Below are 26915 nucleotides of genomic sequence, written 5' to 3' on the forward strand. Positions count from 1 at the left end.
TAATGCAACATAGAGAAGTTCATAGGCTGTTAATGCAATAAATACTTGTTAGTTAAAGAATAAGGCTGTTCAACAGAGCAGCTCTAGGTCACAGTTCTGCAGGGTGCTGCTCAAAGCAGCCAGTCACCCTTATTGCAGGCACACAAGTTTGAAAAGGAATACCCCTCGACTCAGAACACTGAAACAAACAAGCATACCACATCTCCAGAATCTGCTGTCATACACAGGCAATGTCTCAAAGGGCATAAAAGCAATTTAAATCCTTTTGTATTCAATTTAAGACAAGTTTGGGGAAAAAAAAAAAAAGGAAAAAGACTATTAATGCTGTTCACTGGTTAAGTCCACATGTTTAGAATGAGGATTGAATATTTCATGCTAACTTGCTCACATTTGTGAAGGTAAATCTGGGGCTTGCCTTTTGATCTACAACCCCACCCCTAAAAAGTTCCAGCATAAACCAGGTATTATCTACACAGACTTTAATTAGAGATCTAGAAATTTCACCATGGATAGTAAAATGCAGTAAGGCACTAGCAGGCTGTCCACTGGCCTCAAAGTATCTTCACTGAACTGATCACAGCATGTTAAAAGCTTGAACAAGAACAAGACTCTAAACCTCCACTGAGTGCCACTTAAAAATGCCTACTGCCTTCTCTGAAGCAGCCCTTATGAGTCATTCACAGAATTAAGCCCGAGGTGTCACATTATTTGTCACAGATGATGCAAGAACAGTGCTGAATCTACAAAATTAATGCTCAAATGTGAAATTACTTTCATTTTCAGTATGTTGTTGGGACACATATGCAACACCTCAGACATCTTTTAAAATTGAGACATTTAGGGGATCAATTGTTACTTTGAGAAGAGAATATGATACCAAGCACCGAAATAAGATTCATAAACTATAGTTCCATGTCACCAACATAAGAAAAACCATACAGTTAAGACTGTTTGAAACTTGATATAAACCAGAGGACCATTACATAAAGATGCAAGGATAACCACCGACAGACAACCCTGTAGAAATCGAATTTGGAGATTTCACACATTACAGAAATATTTTTATCCTACTTCCTGCTGAACTATACATAATTTGGGGTTTGTACCAGTTTTATGTCAGGTTCTGAAGTCACTGAAGAATTCTAAACAAGAGCCACTTATACTATTTAACGTCTATACCTTAATCCAGCAAGTTCATTCTGGTATGATGCAATCTCTCGCTCAGTTTCTGCTTGGAAGGCTTTTGTCTGATGCAACGCCTTCTCCAAATCATCAACTTTGGTCTTCAGTTTTGATATTTCAACAGCTGCAAGGCTGGCTCCTTCTTTAGCCTATGTTTAATGAACATGATTAGTGAACTGGAACAAAAACTGTCTGGTTGAAGTTTTAGTAGTGCTAGAATTCCAATTACAGAATAATGTTTTTTCACAATTTGCTGCTGTTTAACAGCATAACTACCTAAACTCCCAAAACTGTAAGCATGCCTTTCTAATCCCATGTTTTCTTAGCACTCACGTAATGTACAAAGCTAAACTTCAGAAACCATAATGTCTCTAAGCATTCTCTGCATAAAGAAATACATTACAAAATGAAAACTTACCAACGTTCCCCTATTGTTCTGAGGCATAGCCAAATTACTTTTAAGAGAATTGAGCTCACTGATGCTGTTGCAACCAATGAGAAATGAAGCCGTGCCCTGTTTTGTTCCAGAAGTTACCTTCTGATTGCCGAGTTCCTGCAGCAATTTGTCTCGGTCATCCTGAAGACTGGCCATAGCCTTGGAAAAAGCTTCAATCTGGTGAACATAACTGCCACACTCAGCTGAGAGCCTGCTAACCTCCATCTCTCGACTGACTAACGTCCTACAGAGCTTTTCAATTTCAGCAGCAATCTGATCAAGTGTAACCTTATCTGCAGCATCAAAAATAGCCCGATTCAGAAGAGAATTTTCTTTGAGCATAGTGGCAAGATGTAATTTAAAGCCATTCAATTCAGCTTCAAGTTCGTCTCCTTTCTTTTTTTCAGTCTGGAGATCAGATGTGTATTTGCTTTGAAGTACCTTTAAGTCTTCTATTATCCTATCTCTATCATTTTGCAGAGCACTCATTGCTTTCCCAAAGGCCTCATTTTGGGACCTCAGCTCACTATTTTGAGACTGAACTTCTAGCATCATCTTCGTTGGAAAAGCATCGGGTTCATCTCCATGTTCAAGTGTCAAAACAGTCTTACTGTATTCCTTATCTGCATCCTTAGTATTTCTGCCTCTTGATTTCTGGAGTTCTTGAAGATTTTCTCCATACTGCCCATCTGATACACACTCTTGATTCTGAACACTATCACTAGCTACCAGCTTCTCTCCAGATCTGGAAACAAGCTTCTCTTTATTTAGTGATGCAATTAAAGATTCTAAATCATTTACTTTAGACACCAATTTCTTATTTTCATGTTCCAAAGATACAGCAGTATCCTTCTGCAGCTCACTGGAAAGCTGCATTTCTTTTATTTGTTTTTGAAGATCATATTTTTCTTGTTCAAGGCTTTTAATACAATCCAATTTCTGCTTAAGTAAGTCTTTTAGCTGATGGTCTTTCAGAGATAAAACTTGGTTAAGATCTTCCCTATACTTTATCAGCTGTGCACTTAGCATTGCATTTTCAGAATGAAGATCATCGATCTGATTAAGAAGCACCCTCAATTCTTCTTTCAAAGCATTATTTTCACTTGCATTGCCAACTATAAGGCTGTCCCTCTGATTCAAGACATCTTGGTGAAGATGTTCCAGCTCTTTGTATTTAGTAAATAGATCATCCCGATCATTCTGAAGAGATGACATTGATTTTTTCAAGGCATCTATTTCACTGGCAATTGCAGCCTTATCTTGACCTGCTTTGTCTGCTTTCACCTGGAGACTTCTCAATTCATTTTCCATCCTCTGACAGGACTCCTCAGATTGTTGCCTCTCCAGCTGCAAAGACTTTAACTGAAGTTCATACTCTTGGATTTGTTTTCTGTGTTGATTCTGTACCTGACTAAGATAGTCGGAGATTTCATCACCTTTTGAAGAAATAAGTAAAGAAATTTCCTTGTCTTTATTATTTAGCATGACCTTCATTTGCTCAGAAATGGTAATCTGCTTTTGCAATTCAGCATTAAGTTTTTCCTTCTCAGCTAGAAGCTGTTGCAGTTCTTGTTCCTGTCTGGTAAAATTACTTTCCAGAGCTTTTATCTCTCTTCCTGCACTTTTACTATTCTCTATAAGATGATTAAGAGAATTATTTTCTTTAAGGAGTGCTTGCAAAGCTTCTTCTTTGGACTGAAGAACGCTCTCCAGTTCTTGCTGCCTGTTCAGAAACGCTGTATTTTCTTCCTTTATTCTGCAGAGCTCTTCATGGCGTTGTCTATCAACAGATTTTTGCCTCAAATACAGTTCATCCTTTGTTTCCTCTACCATAGAATATTTGATATTCAGTTCTTGAATCTGAGTGATCTTCTCTTTCAATTCATCTTGTAAAGATATTATTCTTTTATTACTGTCCTCTACCTGTTTCTCTTTCTTTTGGATGATCTCTTTGAACTGCATTTCCCAGGTTTTCATTTCGGTGATTACCCTGTCCCGGTCATCCTGAAGAGAGGACATACACTTTGTAAAAGCAGCTAATCGTGCCAAAGCTGCATTCAGATCTGCTTGAAGTTTCTTGTTTTCAGAGTCCTTCATGCTAATTTCCTCTTGCAAACCATGAATCTCACTAAGTGCCCTATCTTTTTCTCTCTCAAGGGCACCGTGTCTTTCCTCTACATTCAAAAAGTCTCTTTTGTGAACCAATTTAAGTTGCTGAAGATTAAATTCCAATTGTCTCTCATATTCCCTCTTTTGAATTTGCAGTTCATCATCTTTTTTCTTAAGTTCTTTTCTCCAATTCAGATTCTCATCTGTGAGCCTGTTCACTTCATTCTTTGACTGATCCAATAAGTTCACCTGGGAGGAAAGCTTTCCCTCAAGATGCTGTATTTCTTCATTGGACTTTGCAAGCTTCTCTGACATATTACTTAAGTCCTTTTCGAATTTTTCACTTTTTGCCTGTGACAGTTTCACAGATCTTTCCAAATCCAGGATCAGCTCCTGGAACTTTATAGAATCCTTCTGCAAATGGTTGATCTCCTGCTGTTTCTCCTTTAAGAGTTCTTGCAATTCTTTCGTTTTGTTTTTACTTCCATTATTATCCCTCTGAGCACTTTTCACCTTCTCCTCAAATATTTTTACAAGATGTAACTGCTGTTCTTCTTTTTCTCTGATCACATTACACTTCTCTGCCTTTAATTCTTCCAGCTGCTGTAAGAGCAAGTTATTCTGTACTTGCGCCAATTTCATTCTGTCAGTAAGATGATCAACTTTTTTGACATGATTAAGCAATTCTGTCTCCAGAAATTCTCTTTCATTCTTTACTTTGTAAGAACTTTCTTGTACATTTTCTAATTCTTCCTGTAGGAGACATTTGTCATCCTCTAAAATCTTAACTTTTTCATTTAGGCTAACAATTTCTTGTGTAAGCCTCTGACATTCCATGTCCAGCTTCATTAGACAGTGATCTTTGTGGTCCAAAGATTTTTCAGTTTCTTTTGCTTTTCCTGAAATCACATTTCTTTCTTGTTCTAAGACAAACACGTCTTGTTCTTTTTCAGAGAGTTTATCCTTTAACTCATTAATGTCCTTTAATAATGATTCGTTCTCCAATAACGCCTCACTGATTTTAGATTGCATATCGTTCTGGTGCACTTCCATTTGAACCTGGAGCTCTCCCAAAGCTGCTTTAGTTACAGTGATGTTGTTCTGAAGGATATAATTTTCATTCTGAATTTTCTCTAAAGCCTGCTTTAAGTTTTCAGAAGTTTGTTTCAGCTGCTCATTTTCCTCCATTAGCTGATGATTCTGTTTGGTGAGTTCATGAAGACGATCTTGGTGCTCTTGCATCCTTGCCTCTTGCTCACGTATCTGCCTTTCTGCTTTACTTTGTAACTCGTCAGCTTCCATTTTCTTGGATTCTCCAAGTTGTTTCAGCTGATTCTTAATAACCTCATTTTCGTCAATGAGTTTTTGTAAATGCTTCTCAAGAGCTTCCTTCTCAGATTCTCCTTCCCTCAGTCTTTGAATAGCCTCTTGCTTCTCTTTTCTACTGAGATCAATAACTTGCCTCATATCTGCTATTTTACTACTGATATTCTCATACGCCTGAAGAAGCGATTCATACTCCTGCTTTAATTCACTATGTTTAGCCTTCCAGCCTGTTAATTCAACTGTCTGAGAATCTTTTAAGGTATTTAGTTGGAAAGAAAAGGCCTCTTTTTCCTGAACTATAGACTCCATGGTGGATTTAAGACTTTCACAAGCTGCAGTGAGGTTTTCATTTTCAGTCAGCAATCTGGCATTTTCAGAAGCAAGGCGCTCCTCTTCAGACAATGAAGAAACAGTAGTTGAACTTTGTTTTTCTTTACCAAGCTCTAACAAGTGTTCAAGCATCCCTGCTTTGTTCACCAGATCTTCTCTTTCCAACATCAGCTTTTCAAGCTGGTCTTTCAGACATTTATTTTCTCTCAGGGCTTCTTTACGTGATATTAAAGCAGCCTGTAATTTTCTCTGAAGGAGCTCTCTGGTCTTCTCTTCTGGTACAGTTCTTTGCTCGTGTGGTCTAGAAACATTTTCATTTGCAGTTTTTGCCAGTGGCTCTTCAATCACTTGCATTTGTTTTTGGATGTGACATTCTGTTGCTTCTCTCACTTTAGCTTTGCCAGAGCAAGCAGTCTCTGATAGCTGGAAATAGGCGCCTTTACCCTGCAACTTTCCTTGTTCGGTATCATCATCTTCCTTCAGCTCTTTGGATGGCACCACAGGTCCGGTCATCTCAGCCTTGTCACGTAGCATGCACAGCTCTGTCAGAAGTTTTTTGTTTTCCTCATTGACATGTTTTACCTCCTTTTTCATATTAATTAGTTCCAAATCAGACTTTTCTAAACAACTGAGTAGTTTCTCTTTTTCACTCTTCACTTCTTCTAGTGCTGTTTTGTAACGGAGGGTTTCTTCTTGGCCCTCCTGTATTGTTTTGTTTAACAATTCCTTTTCCAGATCAAGTTTATCTTTGAGATCCGTAAGCAAACAATGCAATGCTGCTATCTCCTCATTCTTTTCTCCAACCTCCTTCTTAGCTTCACTTCTCAGTTTCTGCAGTTTCTCCTGGCTCACCTTGTAATCCTCTTCACTTTTTTTAATCAGTGCTTCCTTCTCATTATTCACACGTTCAAGCTCTGTCTTAGCATCTATAGCTTCAGCCTCATATGCTTTCAGCTTCTTCTGCAGATGCTTTATGTCCTCCAACAAGCTGCCCTCACATTGCTCCTGCTGCCTTGAAGAGTGCAAGTTGACAGTTTCTTCCCTTGCATCACCAAATTCAATGGGTATTCTTCTCAACTCTTTCCTTAACATTTCTGTTTCCTCCTGAAGTTTTGCATAATTATTTCGCAGTTCTATTAACTCAGTGTCTTTATTTGCCACCAAAGTGATGTCTTCTGACTCTTTAAAGGATGGAACCTGAATGCTGCTTGGTTTGTCGGATTCTTCTTCTCCCATCACTGCCTCAGATGAAGCCAGCTCTTTCACTAGGGGGTACTCTAACTGGTTCAAGTCAAGTTCTTTACATTTTGTTTGAAGAACTTCCCAGAGTGCTTTATGTTCTAGTTTCAGTTGCTCAAGTTGGGTTTTTTGTTCATCAAAATCTGCTGCAAGTTTAATGTGCTCTTCCCTTTCTTTCTGAAATTTCTTCCTATCTTCTTCCCTGACCAGAAGCTCCCCCTGTAAGGCTTCTTTTTCTTTTTTTAACCGATTCATTACACTAATGTCAATGTTGGCATCCAGGCATTTCTTTCTGTCCCCAGCACTTAAACCAGGCTCTTCTGCACTGGAATCTTTCAACAATTCTTCCTTCTTAACTTCAGACTTCACCTTTTCAAGAGCTAAGAGCAACTGAGAACGTTCCTCTTCATACACACTTGTTTTTTCATCAAGCATAGACTGCATATGAGCAAGCACGCTGTCCTTCTCTTCTAAAGACTTTAGGTTCTGCTCACATGCATTTTGTTTGTCAGCAATGACATCATTTAGTTCTGCAATCTTGTCCTGAAGTTCCTTTAAATAAGAAGCTTTAGAAGACAAAATTTCAGTCAAATCACTTATTTTGGCATCTTTTTCTAAAAGTTGTTGCTCCAAAGTCCCAAGATGAGACTCAAATTCTTTCTTTTGTACTTCAACTACTTTCAGCTTCTCTGTTAACCCATTAACTTCCTTCAACAGCTCCTCTGCTTTTTTTTGCTCTTTTTCTATTTCTTCCTGACCACTCTTTTCTAGTTTTCCAACTTTTTGCATTAGATCTCTTCTTATGATCAATGCTGCTTGAAGTTTCTTTTTAAGATTCTCTTTTTCCTTGCCCATTTTCTCAAGATTAAATTGCATCTGCTCTTTCTCATGCATTAAATCTCTAAATGCAGCTTCTCGACTGCTTAACGTAACCTGACTATGCTCCAGTTCCTTCTTACAGTCCTCAAGTTCCTGCAATGCTCGGGTTAGCTCTCCTACAGAACTATTATGGACAGCTTCAAGGTCTTGCAGTTTGGTATTTAACATATTTCTTTCTTCAGAGAAATTCAGCATTTCGTTAGACAATGATTCCATGATCTGGGTAACAGAACAGTCCTTTTCTTTCAGTTGCTGGCTTAGGCCAGAAACTAAATCCTTCTGCTGATTTACCTGGGAAGTTAAGTTTTCAATGAGTTGATCTTTTTCTCCCATTTCTTCAAGGAGACTGGCTACTTTTTTACCTTCCATGTGCAGTTTTTCTTGACTGGTTCTTACTATTTCTTCCGATTTATTTATCTTGTCTTGAAGAAATTCAACCTGCTTATTTACTTCAGCAAAAGATTCTTTGCTTTCTTGCAGGAGAGACTGTTGTTTACATAACGCTTCCTTCAGTGTGACCATTTCTTTTGACAGGCATTCAATTTCAGACTCGTATCTGCCCTTCATCTTCTCAATATCATTCTGAAGCAACTCCTTCTGCTTCTCAAGTGACTGCATACTTTTTAATTCCTCTTTCATGGTGTCTATCTCTTCCTGTTTTTCTAAAAGCACCAGTTGCAACTGCTCTCCTTCTGTTTCTTTGCTCAAAATAGTGGTTATCAGAGCGGAGAATTTTTCCAACTGAGTTTTACTATCAGTTAGCTGCAGTTCAGAATCTGACGCCTGTGCTGCCTTTTCTTTACATAAAAGCCTACTACTAAGTAATGGAGATAAGCTTTGAGTTAATTCCTTGTTTATAAGATCCAGCTCTTGCTGCAAAGACTGGATTTTGCTATCCTTTGATTCCATTTCACTTTCTAAAGTGCTCAACTGCTCAGCAAGATTACTGTTTTGTAAAGTTGCCCTATCAAGTTCAGTCACCCATTTGCTTTCTGACTCAAGCAGACTTTGTTCTAGAGTTTCAAACTTAAGTTCTAGTTTAGAAAGTTCTTCACCCTTCACACTGACCTGCATCTGTAACTTCTCTTTTTCAGTCTTCATCTGCAGTTTGACAGCATCTATCTGCATTCTTGAATAATTCTCACTGGTTTCTAGCTTTTCATTGATTTCTCGGAGCTCTTCCAATTTCTTCTGCAAACCATTTTGAGAGGCACTAAGTTGTGTGTTTTCGGCCATCAGTTTATTCACATCTTCTTGTAACAGATTTTTTTCTTTCTCTAAAGCCTCTACCTGACACTGCAGACCAGCTATGAAAAGTGTATTGTCATGGCAGTCCTGGGATGATTTGGAATTTACGTTGTCCAACTCCAACTTCAAACGCACTATGTTATCTGCCTGTTCAGTGCACTTCACACGCAGAGACTCCACAGACAATTCTTTCTGCTGTAGTTGTTCTCCCCACGTACTTATTTGGTCTAGTGCTTTTTGGTGTTCATTTTTAAGAGAGTCAAGTTCAGCAGTCAAAGAATCAATTTTCTTCTGATTAACACCAAGCTTTTCACTCTTTTCCTGAATTTCCTCAGTCAGGTTTTTCATGGCTGCATCACTTTTCTCTAGTTTTTCTCTGAGAACCTCAATCTCACTAGAAAGAACATTAACGTTGCTATCTGCCAACTGTATACTGGCATCTTTCTCCTTTAAAGAATTAAGCAGTCCAGCAATAACTTCTTCTTTTTGGCCAAGAGCTGCATTCAACTCAGTTCTTAGTTCATTCTGTGCTTCAATTTTCTCCTGAAGAGATAAAAAGGCATTTTCTTTCTCATGGATTAGTTCTTTAGATTTTTGTAGTTCTTGTGTTAGGTCATGTACCTGATTTTGGAGCTCAGAAATTGTAACTGTCTTCTTGTCATCTTCCTTTGCTTTCTCCTTCAGAGCTTTGAGGAGATTGTCATTTTCCTTAAGAGATGATTCCTTTTCTGATAACGATTGGTCCATCTCAATTACTAAATTCTTCTGATGTTGTATTTCGCTTTGTAAAGTCACTTTTGCTTCCTCCAGCTCTAAAACCTGTTTCTTTAAAACCTCACATTCATTCTCTTTCCCTTGAAGCTGCGTCTTTAAATTCTCACTGAATAATGAAATATTATTGATGGCTAATTCTTTTTCTGAAACAAGCACTTTCAACTGTTCTGCTTCAGAGGCTACAAGCTTTAACTGCTTCTCCTGCAAAAGAGAAGATTCCTGTACTTCAGAAAGCTGGGCTTTTAAACTGATGTATTCATCTAACTTTTGTTTTAAACATTCATCCTTCTGTATAATGGAATCATTCAACTGGGATGATTTTTCTGTTGCATTTCTAAGCTGACACTGCAGGTCAGAAATAACCTCCATATTCTCAGACAGTTGAACCCTAAGTACATCAGACTCCTCAGATTTATCTTTTAATAATTTTAATTCTTGGCCTTGCCTCTTAAATTCATTTTCTTTTTCCTGCACTGTTTGTCTAAGCTGGTTGGTTTCAGAACCTAGGGCTTGTATTTGGTTTTGCAGATCGGAAATGATTTGCACGTACTGCCCTTCTCCTGCCTGTTTACTCTCTTTCATTTGCTGAATCAAAGCCTCCTTTTCAGAAAGGAGAGCTTCTTTTTCTTCAGAGACAACTTTTAAGTTTTCTTTTTCAATCAACAGGCCATCAATTTGGTCCTTGAGTTCTAAAATATTATGACTTTGTTGGGATAAGTGTGAAGTTAAAGCAGCTACTTCATCTGACTTTTTCATGACCAGAACATTAACCGTTTCAATGTCTACTTTCAACTTGTCATTTTCTAGAGCTGCTGTTTGTGCTTGTTGCCTTGCTGAAGTAATTTCAGACTGTTGTTGTACCACCTGTGACTGAAGAAATTCACACTCGTGTGACTTTGTGCTCAATAAGCTTGCAAAGTCCTCCTTTTCATGCCTAAGCTGATCTACTTCTTTGCTTAAGAGCTGTAGCTGATTCTTTAATGCTGTACTTTCTTCCACGTTTTCAGAAACTTGCTTGTGCAACTTTTCAAGTTCTGAACCCTGATTTTTCACAGTCAGGTCTCTTTCCTCTACCAACTGTGATAACTTTGTTTTTACATCCTTAAGATTTTTAATTTCATCCTGCAACTCTACAATACACAGCTTACTCTCTTCCATTTCCTTACATAATGAATCATTTTGAAGGGTTTTCTCTTTTAGAGACCTGTTTGCAGTTTCAAAATCCAAAGTTAGGCTTTGAATTTGTTCCTGCAGTAGTAAATTCTTTTCCTTGCTATGGCTGAGCTCTTGGATCAGGCTACTACATTCAGATAATTTATTATTTAATATTTCTTCTGTTTTTATTTCTTTGTCTCTAGTATCCTTCAGCTGAATGAGAAGTGATTGCATTTGCTCCTGCAACTGTTGTGTCTGTTCCTTGCTTTCAAACAACTGATCAGTTAGCACATTACATTCCTTTGTTTTCTCCTGCAGCTGTTCTGCAACTGAATTTTCTTTTTGCTGGGCAAGCACTGAAAGTTGTTCAATCTCTTTTGCCAGACTGTTTTTATCACAGTTTAGTAGTGAAAGAGATTTTTCGTACTCAGCGGTGCTAATAGATAACTTATTCTCTATTTCTGCCACAGACTGGATTTTCTTTAACAATTCACACTCTTTTACATCCAGGAGCTTGGACAAATCCTCCTTTTCACTGATCAGCTGTTCCTTCTCTTTTTCTACCATATCAATACTTTTTTTCAGGTATTCATTTGCTTTTATTTGCTCTGCCAGTTTTTCCTCTTTCTCTTCAAGATCTGCCTGCAACTGTTTATTAGCTGAAGCTTTCTCCTGTGCCTCCGTTTCCAGTTTGTTCATCTGTTTATGTATTTCATTTAACTGGTTATTAAGTTCTTTGCAGCATGTCTCTTTGGCTTTCAGATCTCCAGTTAATTTAAGTTTAGTCTCTTCATTTTGCTGCTCCATAACCCCAAGCTTCTTCTCTAATGAAATAATGAACTCTTGTTTCTCCTGTAGCTCTTTTTGAATTGTTTCCTGATGTTCAGTATGTTCCACAAGCTTCCTAGACAATTCAGTCAACTCTTCATCTTTTTTAGCATTTTCCAACACCAGTTTGTTGTATGAACCTTTAATTGATTTTAACTCATTTTCAAGTGTCTGTGCTTTACTCTCTTTCTCTTTAAGCAAATTGTTCCATTTTTCCTTTAGAGTATTGCTTTCCTCAAGCTGAGATTTCAAATGCTCAGTTTCTTTTCTTTGTTTATTCTCAGTTTCCTGTAGCTTTTCAGATGATTTACTAATTTGCTCTTTCAGCAAAGTAATTTGTGACTCACACTCCGCTAGTTTGTTATGGTATGCGACACTGTTGGCCTGGATTTCAGAACGGAGATCCTTAATTGTAAGGCTGTTCTCACTGCTTTGTCTTATTAATTCCTCATTTTCTTTGGTTTTAGCTTCATTCTCAACTCTGATTCTTTCAAGCTCTAATCTCATTGTATTACTCTGCTCAGAAAGGGCAGATATCTGCAGGCTTGCATCTCTTACATCAGCTGTTTGTACTTCTTTCAGTAAATGAGTTTCCCTTTCAGCCTTTGATAAAGCCTCTTCCATGCCTCGGATTTCTTCCTCTTTGCATTGCACCTGATGCTTCAGGATGATAACCTGTTCAGAATACTCTGTCATATTCAAAGACAGCATAGACATCTCCCTGTCTTTTTCTGCCAGTGCTTCTTTAAGATTATCAATTTCTCTTTCACATTTCTGGAGATCTTGAATAAGTTGAGATCTTTCCTCTAAGTGGCTTGTGTTCAATTTGTCAAGCTCTTCATTGGTCTGGTCCAGATCCAGCTGCATCGATTCTACCACGCCATCTTGTTTCAAAGTCTAAACATCAAGAGAATAATGTTACAAGAATATTTCAAACTTACGTTAGAGGGAGAATGGAAGTTACACTCCACATGTGGAATGAGCATTTAAAGTAATCAATCTGTACCTTACTGTATACTCACAAGATAACCATGTTATTCTTTAGGCTGTTTAAGCATACAGAAAGCTTAGTGTATGAAATTTTAAGCAGTTAATGCTGTTATTTTACTGACATTTAAATAGGCTGTGTCAAAAGAACATAGCATCTCTTCATTTTAATGAGTTACCTTTTCCTTCAGTGTGGCAACTTTTTCTGTTAGATCACTGATGACTGTTTTCTGCTCAGTGGTCTCCACTTCATACACGCTGCATTTCTTTAAGGCTTCATTCAGCTTAGTGTTAAAAATAGAAGGCAACGTGATAGAAATATATAGAACTATGTTAAAATTGTGATGTTAGTGTTATAATATTCAGTTTACACAACAGTGAGGTTTATAAATTGAAATTAATAAATGAGGATAACTTATCACCCCAATAAAACATACTTTCATGCAAAGCTCTGTGTTTGGTCTAAGAAATCCTTACACCCAACTTAAAGCAAAGCAATCACATGGACAAAACTGTAAAGAAACAGAGAAAAACTCTTAGGGAAAACTGCAATACTGCTGCTGGGACACAAGTAGAAAGTTATGCCTAATGCTCACCAGTTCTAATAATACTATTTAACAATAAAACTTACTTTTTGCTCAGTATGCACAAACTTTTCACCAAGCTCTTTGTTCAAAAGATCCTTTTCTTGAAGCAATTTCCTCAAAGTTTCAATTTGTTCTAGTTTTTCTGTTGTGCTCAACAACTTCAGTTCTTTTTCTCCAAGGGAATTTTCAAGGAAGCTATTCCTGTCACTTAAGCTAAAAAGAAAATACGTACTTAGACATTTTGAAAACAAAGTCGGCTTTAAGCTTTCTAGAATTAGCCCCAAACTATTTTCCTAAAAGAACAGTCATTTTTTTACATTTTCCATTTAAACTTCCAAGTACAAATATAACATTACTGCAATCAGAAGCAGGATTCATGTAACTCTTTCGCAGGTGTTTTAAAAGAGTATACTTCTCAGTCCAAGTTTAAGCTTAAAGCAAAGAAAGCTAATCCTGTACAGAGTTGTGAAGACCCTTTATTTTACCCTTTAAGCTGCTCATTCAAGCCAGAGATCAGAAGCTGATGCTTTTCCATATCTTGTTTTTGTTGGTTGCGTATTTGGGTGAGTTGAGTTTGCAAACGTTCATTTTCATTCTGCAACAAAAAATTAATGAAGAGCATTATCATACACAAACACTCAGAACAGCATGAAATAACTGGAGTCATGTAAATCTGACTCTTCAGGAGATTTACATTCTACACAGGAGTAAGAGACCATTATTCCAGCACGTTAGCAGGTATCAGTGCAAACTACAACACTCCTATCACAAGTTCAGATGTGATATTAGTCAGATAGATGCAACCCACCTGGCAGAAATACCTCCTTTAGTAGGAACTCTAGGATGATTGCTGTATACCCAAAACAACACACACACTCAAGACTGTGTTAAGGCAGCTTACTTATCTTACTGCTTTGAATAGACCACTTTCCTCATTGGTTTGAAGATAGTACCAAACTTGCAATATTTTTTGGCCTATTTTTTCAGGTTGAAGAAATGTAAAATATGAGGAATTATGGAGAAAAAAAAGAGGAAGCAAGCTTCATTCACACAGCTTTTGTTTTTAAACACAATACAAATCTCCTACTCTAACCAGATCCACGGCACCAATTCAAAAAGAAAACCACAAACCAAAGTATCTTACAACAGCAACCACCCAACCCAAACCCAAAAGCACAACACATATCCACAATCAACAGCAAATAGGACAAACAGGGCAAACCTGTCACCACTAATGAAAATAAGCTAGCCTTTTGGAGGAGGCAGAACACACCTGTACCGCCCTCAATAGCTGCCCTTCTTCATCTACACCAAAGGTTACCTGTATTGAAAGGCTTTGTTACAAGATTCTCAAGGAATAATTAATATAAGGTTGTCTTTCATCTTAATATCATTAATGTGCAATTTAACAGATGAAGATCTATGATAATCTGTAAACTTTATTTGCACTACATGACACAACTGATCTCTCACAGCAGGCCTGAAAGAGTTTTATTCAAACACAGAAACTTGTCAGTCAGGCAATAGTAAAAGTAACTTTTCAGATGAATATTTACTGTACCGTTCCTTTTGGTGCACTTGTTGAATGCTTTTACAATATAAATATATATCAATTTGATATCTGGGGTTTAGATTTTATATCAAAATATTGAAATACTAATTATTTTCCTATATTTAAATAGTTTCTTTTCTATAAATGTGTGTGTATACATAAATAATAATGCACACATACGTTTACAAGAAAGGAATTTGAGGGACATAAGAAGAGGAAGACTTATGCCAGTAGTAACAAAATCCAATTCTGGACCTTCTGACAAAGACCCTACGTAGGATAATGAAAATCATGTTACCTTTTACTCTGTTTTGTCAAACAAATAATAACGCTTACTTCCAAATAAGTCTCTTCATATGCTGAACAAAAGTGAAAGGCTTCAACTTCAGAGCATAATACAAGACATGTACACTCTCTGGCAACATAATTATCACGTATAAAGTAGGCTTTAGACATTTTTGCTAGCTGCAAATTGATGGTTTTGTCTTACTGCAGATTAAGATTGTAAGAATATACAGAGACTAAAATGATTCTCTTATATCATGAGGTTTTACATACTATAATAGCTCACCTGAAGAGCCTCCATTCTCCCCTGGAGCTGCAATCTGTCTTCCAAATCTTGACAACGCTCTTCTAGAAAAAGAATTTGTTCCTGCAGTTGATTTCTTTCCAATTCCAACTCTTCAACCACACTCCGTAAACCTACTTAAGTCAAAGAAGAAGTTATTTCAGGAAAGGTCTACTAAAATTCCTGAAGTCTAGAAATGGTTTCAGCTTCTTATTCACAATTCTCACTGGTCTGGGCACAATCAGGTCTCAACCATTGCCAGTGGAAATGCCTGAGGTCTTCTGTTTCCAAAAATGAGATGTCAAAATTACCCTTAACTGACAGAAAACTAAAATAAACTTGCATAGCTTAAAAACTCAGACCCTGGCAGAAATACTCACAGACTCATAGAATAGTTAGGGTTGGAAAGGACCTTAAGATCATCCAGTTCCAACCCTCCTGCCATGGGCAGGGACACCTCACACTAAACCATGGCACCCAAGGCTCTGTCCAACCTGGCCTTGAACACTGCCAGGGATGGAGCATTCACAACTTCCTTGGGCAACCCATTCCAGTGCCTCACCACCCTTACAGTAAAGAACTTCTTCCTTATATCCAATCTAAATTTCCCGTTTCAGTTTTAACCCATTACCCCTTCTCCTGTCACTACAGTCCCTAATGAAGAGTCCCTCCCCAGCATCCCTATAGGCCCCCTTCAGATACTGGAAGGCTGCTATGAGGTCTCCACACAGCCTTCTCTTCCTCAGGCTGCACAGCCCCAACTTCCTCAGCCTGTCTTCATACAGGAGATGCTCCAGTCCCCTGATCATCCTCGTGGCCTCCTCTGGACTTGTTCCAACAGTTCCATGTCCTTTTTATGTTGAGGACACCAGAACTGCACAAAATACTTCAAGTGAGGTCTCATGAGAGCAGAGTAGAGGGGCAGGATCACCTCCTTGGACCTGCTGGTCACACTCCTTTTGATGCAGCCCAGGATACAGTTGGCTTTCTGGGCTGCGAGCGGACACTGCGGGCTCATGTTAAGTTTCTCATTGACAATATTATCTAAACAATATTGTGGCTCAATCAATCATGTGGCTCCTGTTCCTTTAATCACAAGTTAATCATGTAATTAGAGGATTAAATCTTAAGCAATTATTGATAATCAAACTGGTCTCTATCAAGTGAGTCTATTACACTTTAATAAGAGATATTTGCAGCCTTTATCATCGATACGGAAACATTAGCATTAAAAACAATAAGAATTTGACTTTTAAATTAAAAGCATACAGCAATGGAACACAATTCTGCTTTGCAACGCAACTGTGATGTAAATTGGAAACACATTCACAGGACAAGACTCATAACTTAAAAAATGTATGATCTTGCCACAGAGGGTATTTCATAGGCACCAAGGCTCAACCAATTCCAGTGTGTGGTTGTGTATTCTAATTCTGAACCAAAACTAGGCAGTTCATCCAGCACGCACATGCTTTAAAATGAAACAGAAAAGGAAAGCCAAAAAAATTCCACAAAGATTAGAATACACCACAAATGGGTTGTTAGTTGAATTTGAAAACAAAAATAGACACAAAATACAGATGCTGTGCATGCTTTAATAAACTGTCTAGTCTCTATCACACCTGCATTAGGTGAAGTGTACTCTGGCCACCAACCTCCCATGTTTTCTCCTTCAGCTGAATCAGTGCTATCCAAGGTGGCGTTCAATTCTTGAAAGCATTGTTTTCTGTCAAAGTTGTATTCTTCCTATGCACGAAACATGAGAATGAAGTTTGAATTAAAGAAGAAAGGAAGCATGGGTAAAAGACACATTATAGAATCACAGAATGGTTTGGGTTGGAAAGGACCGTAAGATCATTCAGTTCCAATCCTCCTGTCCTAAAACTCAGCATGTGAATCAGGTGCTTAAAAGTACATGGGATTGCTGTGGACACTGGAGTATCCTGCCCAGCTTCCAGCTTTTATTTCCAGAAAAGCCAAGTCTTCCACAGGTTTCTGTAGTATCTGCCAGGCCTGTGAAGACACCCTCAGGCATCTGAAAGGCCAATGAATAACTATGTCTGCATACCTTAATTAGTCCCCTGATTTCTAATTAATAGGTTGTCTGAATCTCAGAGTAAAGTACTGGATTTAACTAAACATTAAATTACACTTCCAGTGGTATGTTAATGTGACAATGACATCAAATTTTTCTTACAAGAACTATCATCTTTTTGTGCAACTTACATCACCAAGTACCCAGAATTACACCGGAATGAAGTGACACTACTCAACAGTTATTCAGCAAAGCTCCACCAACAGATTCATAAAGATTGTATCTTAACCAAAGACAGCCTTAACATATTAATCATGCACATAGCTTCAAGCATTGGAGTGAATTACTCCAGAGGGAAGCTCATTAGTTTTCAGTGTAAAATTAAGTAGACTCATGGAATGGAGACGTGTGATGCATTGGAATTTCTTACCTTCTTGCTATGTCTGGCTACAATCATTAAATTACCAACATTTTCAGTTCTGTAAGTAATCTAAGTTAAGTCCTTACTGTTTTAAGTGTAAACCACCATACAAATAACAGTACTTTCCATATTTTTATTAACATACAGGCAAAAATAAACTCTCTTTTAACCCACCTGAAGCTCCCTGCTGGTTTGATTGCTTTTTCTTCTTGCCTCCTGCAGCCTGCCCATTCCTTGAACTGTGGTCAGTTCCTCCTCCAGCTCCTGTTCCCCTGAGACTATGGCTGGATCAGAGCAGCCAGGAAAGAACCAGTCATCCTCAATCAGTTTTGTGCCACAGGAATGCAATTACATTTATATCAGACACTACTACATGAAAAGAGAGGCCAGGGACAGGCTGAAGTCCCTATGAATGAGTGATAGGAACAAGATTAAAGAAGCAATTCACTGCATTTACCTTGTGATTTCTCTCCAACATTAGTACACAGAACATAAAACTAAAGTTTGTCTTACTAAGAAGAAGCAAACTGAAGCCTAACCTTAGTTCTTCGTCAGCTCTAAATGAAGATTTTATACAGAAGACTAAAAAGGGTGAGGTTATACTGATACTAGAAAAAAATGCCAACCAATTCAAGTGCTATATTACATCTCATTTCAATTTACCAGGTTAAAATATACCTCATTTGTATGAGAAAGGCATCAGCTGAAACAGCTGTGCGGTTCACAATCTGAACAATGAGTTTTATGGAAATGACGTGTTCCTTCCAACTTTGATTTTAGTATGAGCCACAAAGCCAGGCCACCTGAGGAAGTCACAAGCACGTGTTACACTGCAAACTGGCATCAAACCATTTTATCACAGATTAGTAATACCATTCTTTTTAAGACAAATACAGAATCACTTGTAAATAAACACACTGCATAAATTCAGAATATGAAAGCTTAGGTATGCATCCTGTCCATTGTTAGAAATGATTTTTTCATTTCAGGTACATTCCCATCTGTTTTGTGATATGACAAAACATGTTTGGGGCAACAGATTTGGAACAGATGTTTCATGCAAAGCAGACAAAACAGAACAGCCAGCAAACAGAAGTGAAAGCAAAGGTGGCTCCATACTTTAATTAAAAGTTAGATTAATTAGACAGTTACACATTTAGCTTTCAATTTAACCACATCAATCCACAGTTGTCCTCACAGCATGCAAAATTCAGAGAACCTATGTTGAAGCATCTGTGAGGCTAATACCTGAAATGAGGTGGTTGAGCCCCACTGGGAACACTCAACTTCCAGCTGAGTTGTCCAAGGAGTACTTGGACATATACCATAATGTCACTAACATGCAGTTCAGTAACACTTCCTAGATTAAAGTTCTTCCTGTAATATTTCTAAATTCCATACTTAACATGTTGTCAGAAGAGATTAGAGGAAAAAAGTTAAACAGAGAAAGAAAATTAATGACCCTCTTAAAGCAGGTCTGTTAAATTGGGGTTTAATTCTGGTTTTAGTCACACTTTGGCTTCTGGCACTGTCACTTTAGCAGCATTCATGTTACACACCTTTGTTTATTTTCCCGTATAGATTTTACAACTCTAATTCTCATACATACTTCTTCAAAGGTGTGAAAATAAGTGCCAAATGTTGATCACAAGCCTTACACCTCTCTTTACAAGAGCTGTCACTGAAATCAGTGACGCGAATCAAGAAGCAAGGAAAGAACTTAATCCCTCCTTTGGAGGGGAAAAGAAATAAAAATAAATTAAATTTCTTGGACATGGAATTTGATGTGGTCTGGGTTTAAGCATAATCAGAATGCATAACACAATGACCTTCAGGAACACAAAAATATTTAGGCTTTTAAGTATTTGATAAGGAAAAAAAGAATTAAATTACCATTATCACATGAAAAATCGAAGTAGAGAAACAAGAGCTTTACAATTACTTAGAACACCTAAGCAAGCGTTAAAACACTTTCAGTTAAATTTAGCATTAATTTATCAACAATTAGTAAGCAAACATATTTTCTCATGTTTTACAACAGCTCAGGGAGCTTTTCAATTGCAATTGTATCTAGCGCAAATTATGAAAAGCTTCCCAGAACACCTTTCTGCACACACATTTAAATTAGCTAATGCTGTGTCTCTAGTTCCTATTCACGCTAAATATCACAATCTTTAGTGGTCTGCAGAAGAAACAAGCCCTGGTCTTCAGTGTAATCAACACTGTCAATCTCTATGCTTTTGCAGCTCCCCACACATTCAACCCGAAAGAGACAATGACCACATATGGCAAATTGTCATAGACTATGATGGAATGAATAGTGGGTTTATATGTTGCTTAAAGGCTAGACTTGCTGATCTTAAAGGTCTTTTCCAACGTTGTTGATTCTACAATTTTAAAATGTTGGTGCCTAATATGAATGCATGCAAAGTTCAGCAATTTAGAGGATGGAATATAACTGTGGTTTTGGTTTTTTGTTAACCGCTACTGAATTTCAAGTCCTACTTAGAGCATTTAAATGAATTCGCTTCTTACTTAGTCACAGCCACTTGTAGCAAGTGAAGAAATTTTTCTCTAGATAAGGTTACAACATAAATATGGAGTCAGCTGTTACTACAAAGGAAAACGAAGATGATTTGGTTAATACAAATGAAGAAACAGGTATTGCAAGGCAGGAAAAAAATCAAGTTAAACCCAGCATTTGTTACATGTATTGCTAAAACCCACATACCATCAATGGCAAATCTTATAAGGTACTGTTGGCAATTTCCTCCAAAGAAGCCAAACCAGGAGAAATCAGCAACAGTACATTAAAAGTTGCCATTGCTGCAGGAACCTGCATGCACAAAACTGATGGGAAACTCTGTTCTCACTGGCTGACCAAATCGCAGTGTAGGGTAGGAGTGGAGGGGGAAGGGACGCTGAGTGCTCATCAGGTGCAACGGCAGGAAAAAGAAACAGAAAGGTCATGCTTATCCCAGGGGAAAAAAAAACACAAAATCAAACATGGACTGACACAGATGAAGTTCCACAACTGGTATCAAAATTGCATGTGGAGCTGCAGTTACTCCAGGTGAGGTAACAGGTTGTTTTAATGAAAGGAGTATTATTCTCTTTCCGTTTCAAAGCATTACACATGTAAATCCCTCAAAAGGAAGAGATGCGATCCTTAAAGCTTTTCTGTGCTTCCATGCTGAACTTCCAAATTGTTCATGTAAATGAACAATGATTCAATCACAAATTAACTAAGTGGATTAATTACGATGGTAGGTTGTGTGCATTCAAATTCTCCATTAATTCCTACACAGTTAACTAAGAGTACAAAAATTACATTACAGTACCAGTTGGCATGGAAAAAGCAGTAAAAACTATCTGAAATTATCCGGACTTTTGTAAGTTTTAATAGAAGCTGCTTCACTTTCTCATCATTGTTTTATTAATAATTTAGAAAACTATAAAACCTTAGATTACTTATTTTCTGTAGGCAATTTAATATCTTTAGATCCAAACAACTATCAGTTAATGTTATTCAGGTGACCTATACAAGCGACACTTACTAACAGATTACTAAATACTCTAAGAAAGATTTCTCATTAATTATGCCTAAAGGGAAACTCCATCTCAGGTACATTTTACTAAAGCACCACCTCTACTCATCAAATTCAAGCCAAGCCTATATGGTTCCCCACACCTTCATGGGTTGTTCTAAGCAGGCACCTTTAATATTTCAGGGGTGAACTTTTTATCACTGACCATTTGTATGCAGACAATAAGCTTTCACAGTTAAGTTCAAGCAGTCTTACAAAACAGCAACTCAGATGGTAAACAGAATGAGTGCATCTACTCATAAAAATGATACAAAAAAGACAAATGTACAAAAAACATAGATCCAAGGAAATAGGAAAAAGGAGAAATTGCAAATTTAAGCAATTTCAGTCACTATACAAGTCTTATGACTATAGAACTAAGGCGTGGTGGTTTGCTACCAATTCAGTCTGAACTACAGCACACACAAAGAGATTGTAACTGTACTGTATATAAAACAATTCACCTTCTCTCTCCTCCTCAATCTGAGCCATTCTCAAGGCCATAGCAGATTTCTCTTCTCTGACTTGATCGTGCGACTCCTCCGACTCTTGTACATTTTCTTGCCATTCCAAGAGCTGACTCTGCAGCTCATCCACACTACCTGATTCACTGGCCTAAACAAGAGAAATTGAGCACAAAAATATATTTACCAAATCCCACTGCAAATGTAAATAACATCGAAGTTGGCAAACCATTCACAGAGAAAACAATCCATTACAATTAACCACTTTGCATAAAGATCTATGACAGCGATGACAATTGCTATTGTAGGTTACGTAAAAATCAAGCCTCAGCAATCTGTAAAATCTCACATATTTTTAAACAAAAATGGCTTTTTAAATCAAATTATTTTTATGGCACATCATCATCTTAGCAATATTTCAAAGTAAAGCAATATCCAATTGTCTTTATGAGGGATAACAAATCTCTATTAACTTTTTTCCCCTGTGGACAGAATAGAAATGTTACTGCCTTTCCATCAGAATAAAAACTATGTTAAGATTTTGCCAAAAGAAACCCCAATTTTTCCATAAAATTTGGAAAAACCCAATTTTTTTTTTAAGCAAAATATAATAACTGTTTCAAACTGGCCCTCTGCTAGGGCTGTACAAAGCTACCATAACTAACGTGTACTGTCAATCCATCTAAAGCCCTTAAGCAGTATTTCCTGAGTCTTCTCACTTTCTTCTCCAAGCCTATACATTCATCAACAGGCTACAGCTATTATTTCCTCCTGAAAGCTATTCATATTGTATACAAAACAATAGTTTGATGATTTGTGTTACATGTAACTAAATAAACTGCTTAGAAAAAAATGCAATTTAAGGTACATGGCAAAGTAAGTAGAAATCATTCATTTTAAGAAATTCAGAACCTGTCACCTTGTGGTCCAACTGAAGAGCTACTGACACAGTCAGCTCCATACATCACTAAATTCATTTTCAGCTCCAAAATCCAGCACACACACTTCTCAATGTCTAATTAGCACTGTTCGAGTGAATCAGTAACTCATAGAAATCAATTTTAAAGTTAACCTGTGAAGCTGCCCTCTTTGTAACTTGGTCAAGATCAGCTTGCAGCTTCCTTTGCTGCTCTTCATAGACCTCCAGCTTAGTCAGCAATTCTTCTACAAAAAAAAAATAAATCAGAAATTTGGTTTATTAGCATGCAAAAATAATAAATAAAAAATAAAATGAAAGATTCAAAATGAAAATTCAGATGAAATTTGTTTGAATTAGATGACCTCTTGGGCTGCATTATGCATCTAGCCATGATACTGTCTTCTTGATTATTAAATATTGATGAGAGCTTTAAATCTAAGCTGCTAGCAATTTAGACTGGTGACCTGAAAATTCAACCACCTTCCATTTATAGAAAGGACATCAGAGAAAACGCAGAGTGAAACAGAAAAAAAATATCTCTGAGCTCTACTTTAAACTGAGGTTTTAAGAAAAAATTCTCTCTCAAATCCTTACAAAAGAAAATTCTTAATTATCTTTTTTATATTAATAATATTAATATTAACTCACTGCTCTCAGAAGTGTATTGTATATACTATGATAAATTTTCCAGCTCTGTTTGGCCTCATTTTTCCTCCTAAGAAGGTGCTTCTGCCACTTTTTGGAAAAGTTTACACCTATTCTGCCTAAGCCTAAATGTAACAAGAATCATGCACAGGCAGATTTAGAGAAGGAAAAGCTGAGCTGTAACTCTGACTTAAAACACTCTATGCTTCTGTTCAAAATCGCATAAAGTTACTTCAGAATCTGTTTCAAAAAAAGATACACTTTGAAAATGAAAATGAGAAAGTTCATTTATCTTTGTCTCTTTACTTTTAGTCATCTGCAAAAGAAAGACTCTTTTTTACCATTTTGAGTTCTAATTTCATGTAATGACTGCAGCTTTGTCTGGAGTTCTTCATTTTCCGTTTCTAATTCTGAGATACGATTGTTTAAGGCAGACACATCATTATTCTTTGATGAAAACTAAAGGAAAAAAGAGTTACGAGTTTTCAAATGCATCAAACACCAAAATCACAGCAAAGTCAACTAGAATAGCTGTGTTTCCAATATTTGAAATAAACCAGCTAATCTCTAATAGATCTACTTCTGAATGCTGGGTTGAACACCAGTTTATACTAATTTTTGTTGAAACTTCACCCTGTATCAACATTTTATGTCAATATAATTTTCATACACTAATTTACATATAAAGATACTTCAAATAAATTATTTTAATACTCTATTTACCCCATATTTTACTTCTTTCAGTCAAATCTCCAAGCACAATAGTTTAAAACAGCCATGGAGTATTAACCATAATGTTACACATACATTTTTTAGTTCATCCTCCAGTTGTTTGATTTTTGATTTAGACCAAGCTTTCATTTTCAGAAACTTTGCTTCAGATTTGCTGGCCTCTTCTGTTTTCAATTTCACTTGTGCTAAGAAACAAGATGGAAAAGAATTATTTAAACCATAAAAAGGTTATTAATACAAAGGCCTACATTTAATTTATTTAACAACTGGAAGTTACGCACTTATATGAGACAATTACATTTACAGAAAAACATTAACAATAAAAAATGCAGTAAGAAATGTATAGTTCATGTGATTATCTCAGTGTTCCTATAACCCTCAAGATTATAGTATTTGACCAGAGATACCTTTTAATTAGTGTGGCAGTATCTCTTCCACTAAATTTAATGTAGCTCTACTTGCAAGAGGTATAAAATTGGCAAACAGTATGTAACAGGGGCAAAGGAACCCTTCATGTACAATAACTGTTTAAATAAGATACCTTCTAAATCTTTCATCTTCTCTTTGGTTATAGACTCCAGATCGCCAACTTCTTTTGACTTTGTTTGTCCACTACCACTTAACTCCTCCACTTGTTTCTTCAGCTGAAACAGGGCCTGATCCTTCTCTTGCAGCTCTGTTTCATGTTTCTCTTGAATTTCATGCAGTTCAGCATTATATTTCTCCTTAACTTTTGTCATTTCAAGCTCATGTTTCTCCATCATGTCTTTTAACTGGGCTCTCATTACGTGTTTCTCAGCATCCAGTTTAGACTGAAGGTTTTCTTTTTCAGACAGAAGACGTTTCAGGTTTTCATTAATCTCCTGGGAAAAAAAAGGAAGAAAACCAGAAAACACTTTTATATTAAAACAGAAATACATTTAGTACTACTGTCAAATATTGTATCTGTACTGCTACAATACAGATATAATCATACATACATAGACTATAATAAGAAATCAGGGCTACTGCTGGTAATCTGGCTCTACTACAAAAGTTCTGCTACTCAGCTCTGACTTTCCAAGACTGAAGTGGGGACTTCAGCAAAATGGCAGCACTGAGAGCAACCTAACATGCAATCACTCCAACAGATGAAAATGGAACAAAAAAGTTTTGTTTCTATGGAATATTTAAAAAAATCCCCAAACAAACCCCGAAGCAGACCTGTAAGAGTGAATTCAAAGATTAAGAATGCTCACTACAGGGTGACCCAGGTATGGTCACCTACATCCATTAAAGTTGGCAAACTGATCTAGTTCTCCTTTACAATATTTTGTTGCTAACTAGTTTTCTGTTAGTGCTTATTCTACTTTTAGTGCCTTTAGATCAGTTATTCTAACATATAAAGCGGTAGAAAAGATCACTGTAGGAAAAGAGCAGGCCACTCACTCCTGCTGTTCAAAAAACCACTTTCATGATACATAAACCTGAGATTGTAAACTGTCCAAGTAGAGAAGCTGTGCAGAACAGCAGAGTGAATGTTTCCAAAATATGGTTAAAACTGCTTGGGAAGTTGAAATTTTGGTGGAAATAGGTAAAATGTTGGACCTGGCACCCCAGGCAGGCTATAACATGCCTGTTCCAGTAAAGAGTCTCTAGATACCTATCTCGGTGACTGCAAAGTCCTTTTTCTATACTGTTGAACTGGAGCAGCTGCACTCAAAGGCTATAATCAGGGGTCATGCTAGATTCTAAAACACAAAGAATTTTGATAGGTGTTGCTTTTGCAATTAGTAGAAATACAGCAAAAGGAAAGATAAACAAGTAGCAAAACACTCTTTGGGAGGGGGAAAATTAAACCTCACTTTTGGGGCTGCTGCAGTCTCTAGAGAACCCAAAAGCTTTTGACAGTAAAAGTCTTCCCTACATGGCAAGTTCCCAAAACTAATCAAGACAAACTTGGGTGAGAGTTTCCAGTTTCATATTTTATGGGCTTTTCTTCTCCTTTACACTGATTTTCTAACTGGAATTCATATCTGCTTGCACAACTACGCCTGTTATTAGCACATGCCAAGGCCTCCAAAGAGCTGCCTAAATATTTTATGTAAAACTATCTTTTGTGCACAACCAAACAGCTTTGTGAACTTGTAATTGACCTGATCAGTTTAGTTTTGCACTTATACTATTGAGACCTCACTTGGAGTACTGTGCATAGTTCTGGTGTCCCCAGCATAAGAAGGGCATAGAACTATTGAAGCGAGTTCAGGGGAGGCCATGAGGATGATAAGTGGGGTGGAGCACTCTCATACAGAGACAGGCTGAGAAAACTGGAGCTGTTCAGCCTGGAGAACAGAAGGCTCTGGGGAGACCTCACAGCAGCCTCCAGTATCTGAAAGGGGCTACAAGGATGACAGAGAGGGACTCTTCATCAGGGGCTGAAGTGTTAGAACAAGGAGGAATGGGTTTAAACTGACGTTAGATATAAAGAAGAAATTCTCAGTTGCAAGAGTGGTGAGGCACTGGCTCAAGCTTCCAAAGGAAGTTGTGAGTGCCCCATCCCTGGCAGTGTTCAAGGCCAGGTCAGACAGGGCTTGGAGCAACCTGGTCTAGTGGAAGGCGTGCCTGCCTGTGGCAGGGGGGGTGGAATTAGATTATCTTATGGTCCTTCCCAACCCAAACCATTCTGTGATTTTATGGTTCTATTTCTTACTTTCAATTGCTGGTCCTTGGCATCCAATTCTTTCTGCAAGACATCTATCACCTGTGTCCTTCCCAGCATGACTTCTTCCTTTTCATGGAGCTTCTGTTTCAAGGCTTTTAGTAGCTAGCGAAACAAAATACAATCAAACAATCAACGGAGTTAAAACTTTCAAAGGAAAAAGACTTACCTTTATTTTCCCAAGCAGAGATCAGAACTGTGCTGCAGAGGTTAG

General features: G+C 37.3%; 1 protein-coding gene across 6 annotated transcripts in view; it reads right to left on the bottom strand.

Annotated features, from left to right (window-relative positions):
- Window positions 1-26915, bottom strand: part of LOC130598873 (golgin subfamily B member 1-like) — a 44970-nt gene that overhangs the window by 8045 nt on the left and 10010 nt on the right. For 2 of the 6 annotated variants that reach the window (XR_008972107.1, XM_057408740.1), the window contains exons 9-22: window positions 26693-26806; window positions 24545-24866; window positions 24079-24188; window positions 23613-23730; window positions 22780-22871; window positions 21708-21858; window positions 17831-17940; window positions 16823-16946; window positions 15204-15337; window positions 13566-13675; window positions 13125-13293; window positions 12673-12777; window positions 1601-12403; window positions 1180-1331 (exon numbers count right to left, since the gene is read on the bottom strand). Coding sequence is in view for 5 of the 6 variants with exons in the window: in XM_057408740.1 (XP_057264723.1) it covers window positions 1180-1331; window positions 1601-12403; window positions 12673-12777; window positions 13125-13293; window positions 13566-13675; window positions 15204-15337; window positions 16823-16946; window positions 17831-17940; window positions 21708-21858; window positions 22780-22871; window positions 23613-23730; window positions 24079-24188; window positions 24545-24866; window positions 26693-26806 (12614 nt within the window). In the remaining variant the exon portion in view is untranslated. The remainder of the gene's footprint in view (window positions 1-1179; window positions 1332-1600; window positions 12404-12672; window positions 12778-13124; window positions 13294-13565; window positions 13676-15203; window positions 15338-16822; window positions 16947-17830; window positions 17941-21707; window positions 21859-22779; window positions 22872-23612; window positions 23731-24078; window positions 24189-24544; window positions 24867-26692; window positions 26807-26915) is intronic. The other 4 variants (XM_057408744.1, XM_057408743.1, XM_057408741.1 and 1 more) reach the window with 4 other exon arrangements.

This window comes from Pezoporus wallicus, unplaced genomic scaffold (genome assembly GCF_028554395.1).
Source record: "Pezoporus wallicus isolate ANWC-B61680 ecotype Strahan unplaced genomic scaffold, APGP_CSIRO_Pwel_v1 contig_6382, whole genome shotgun sequence".
Lineage (NCBI taxonomy): Eukaryota > Metazoa > Chordata > Aves > Psittaciformes > Psittacidae > Pezoporus > Pezoporus wallicus.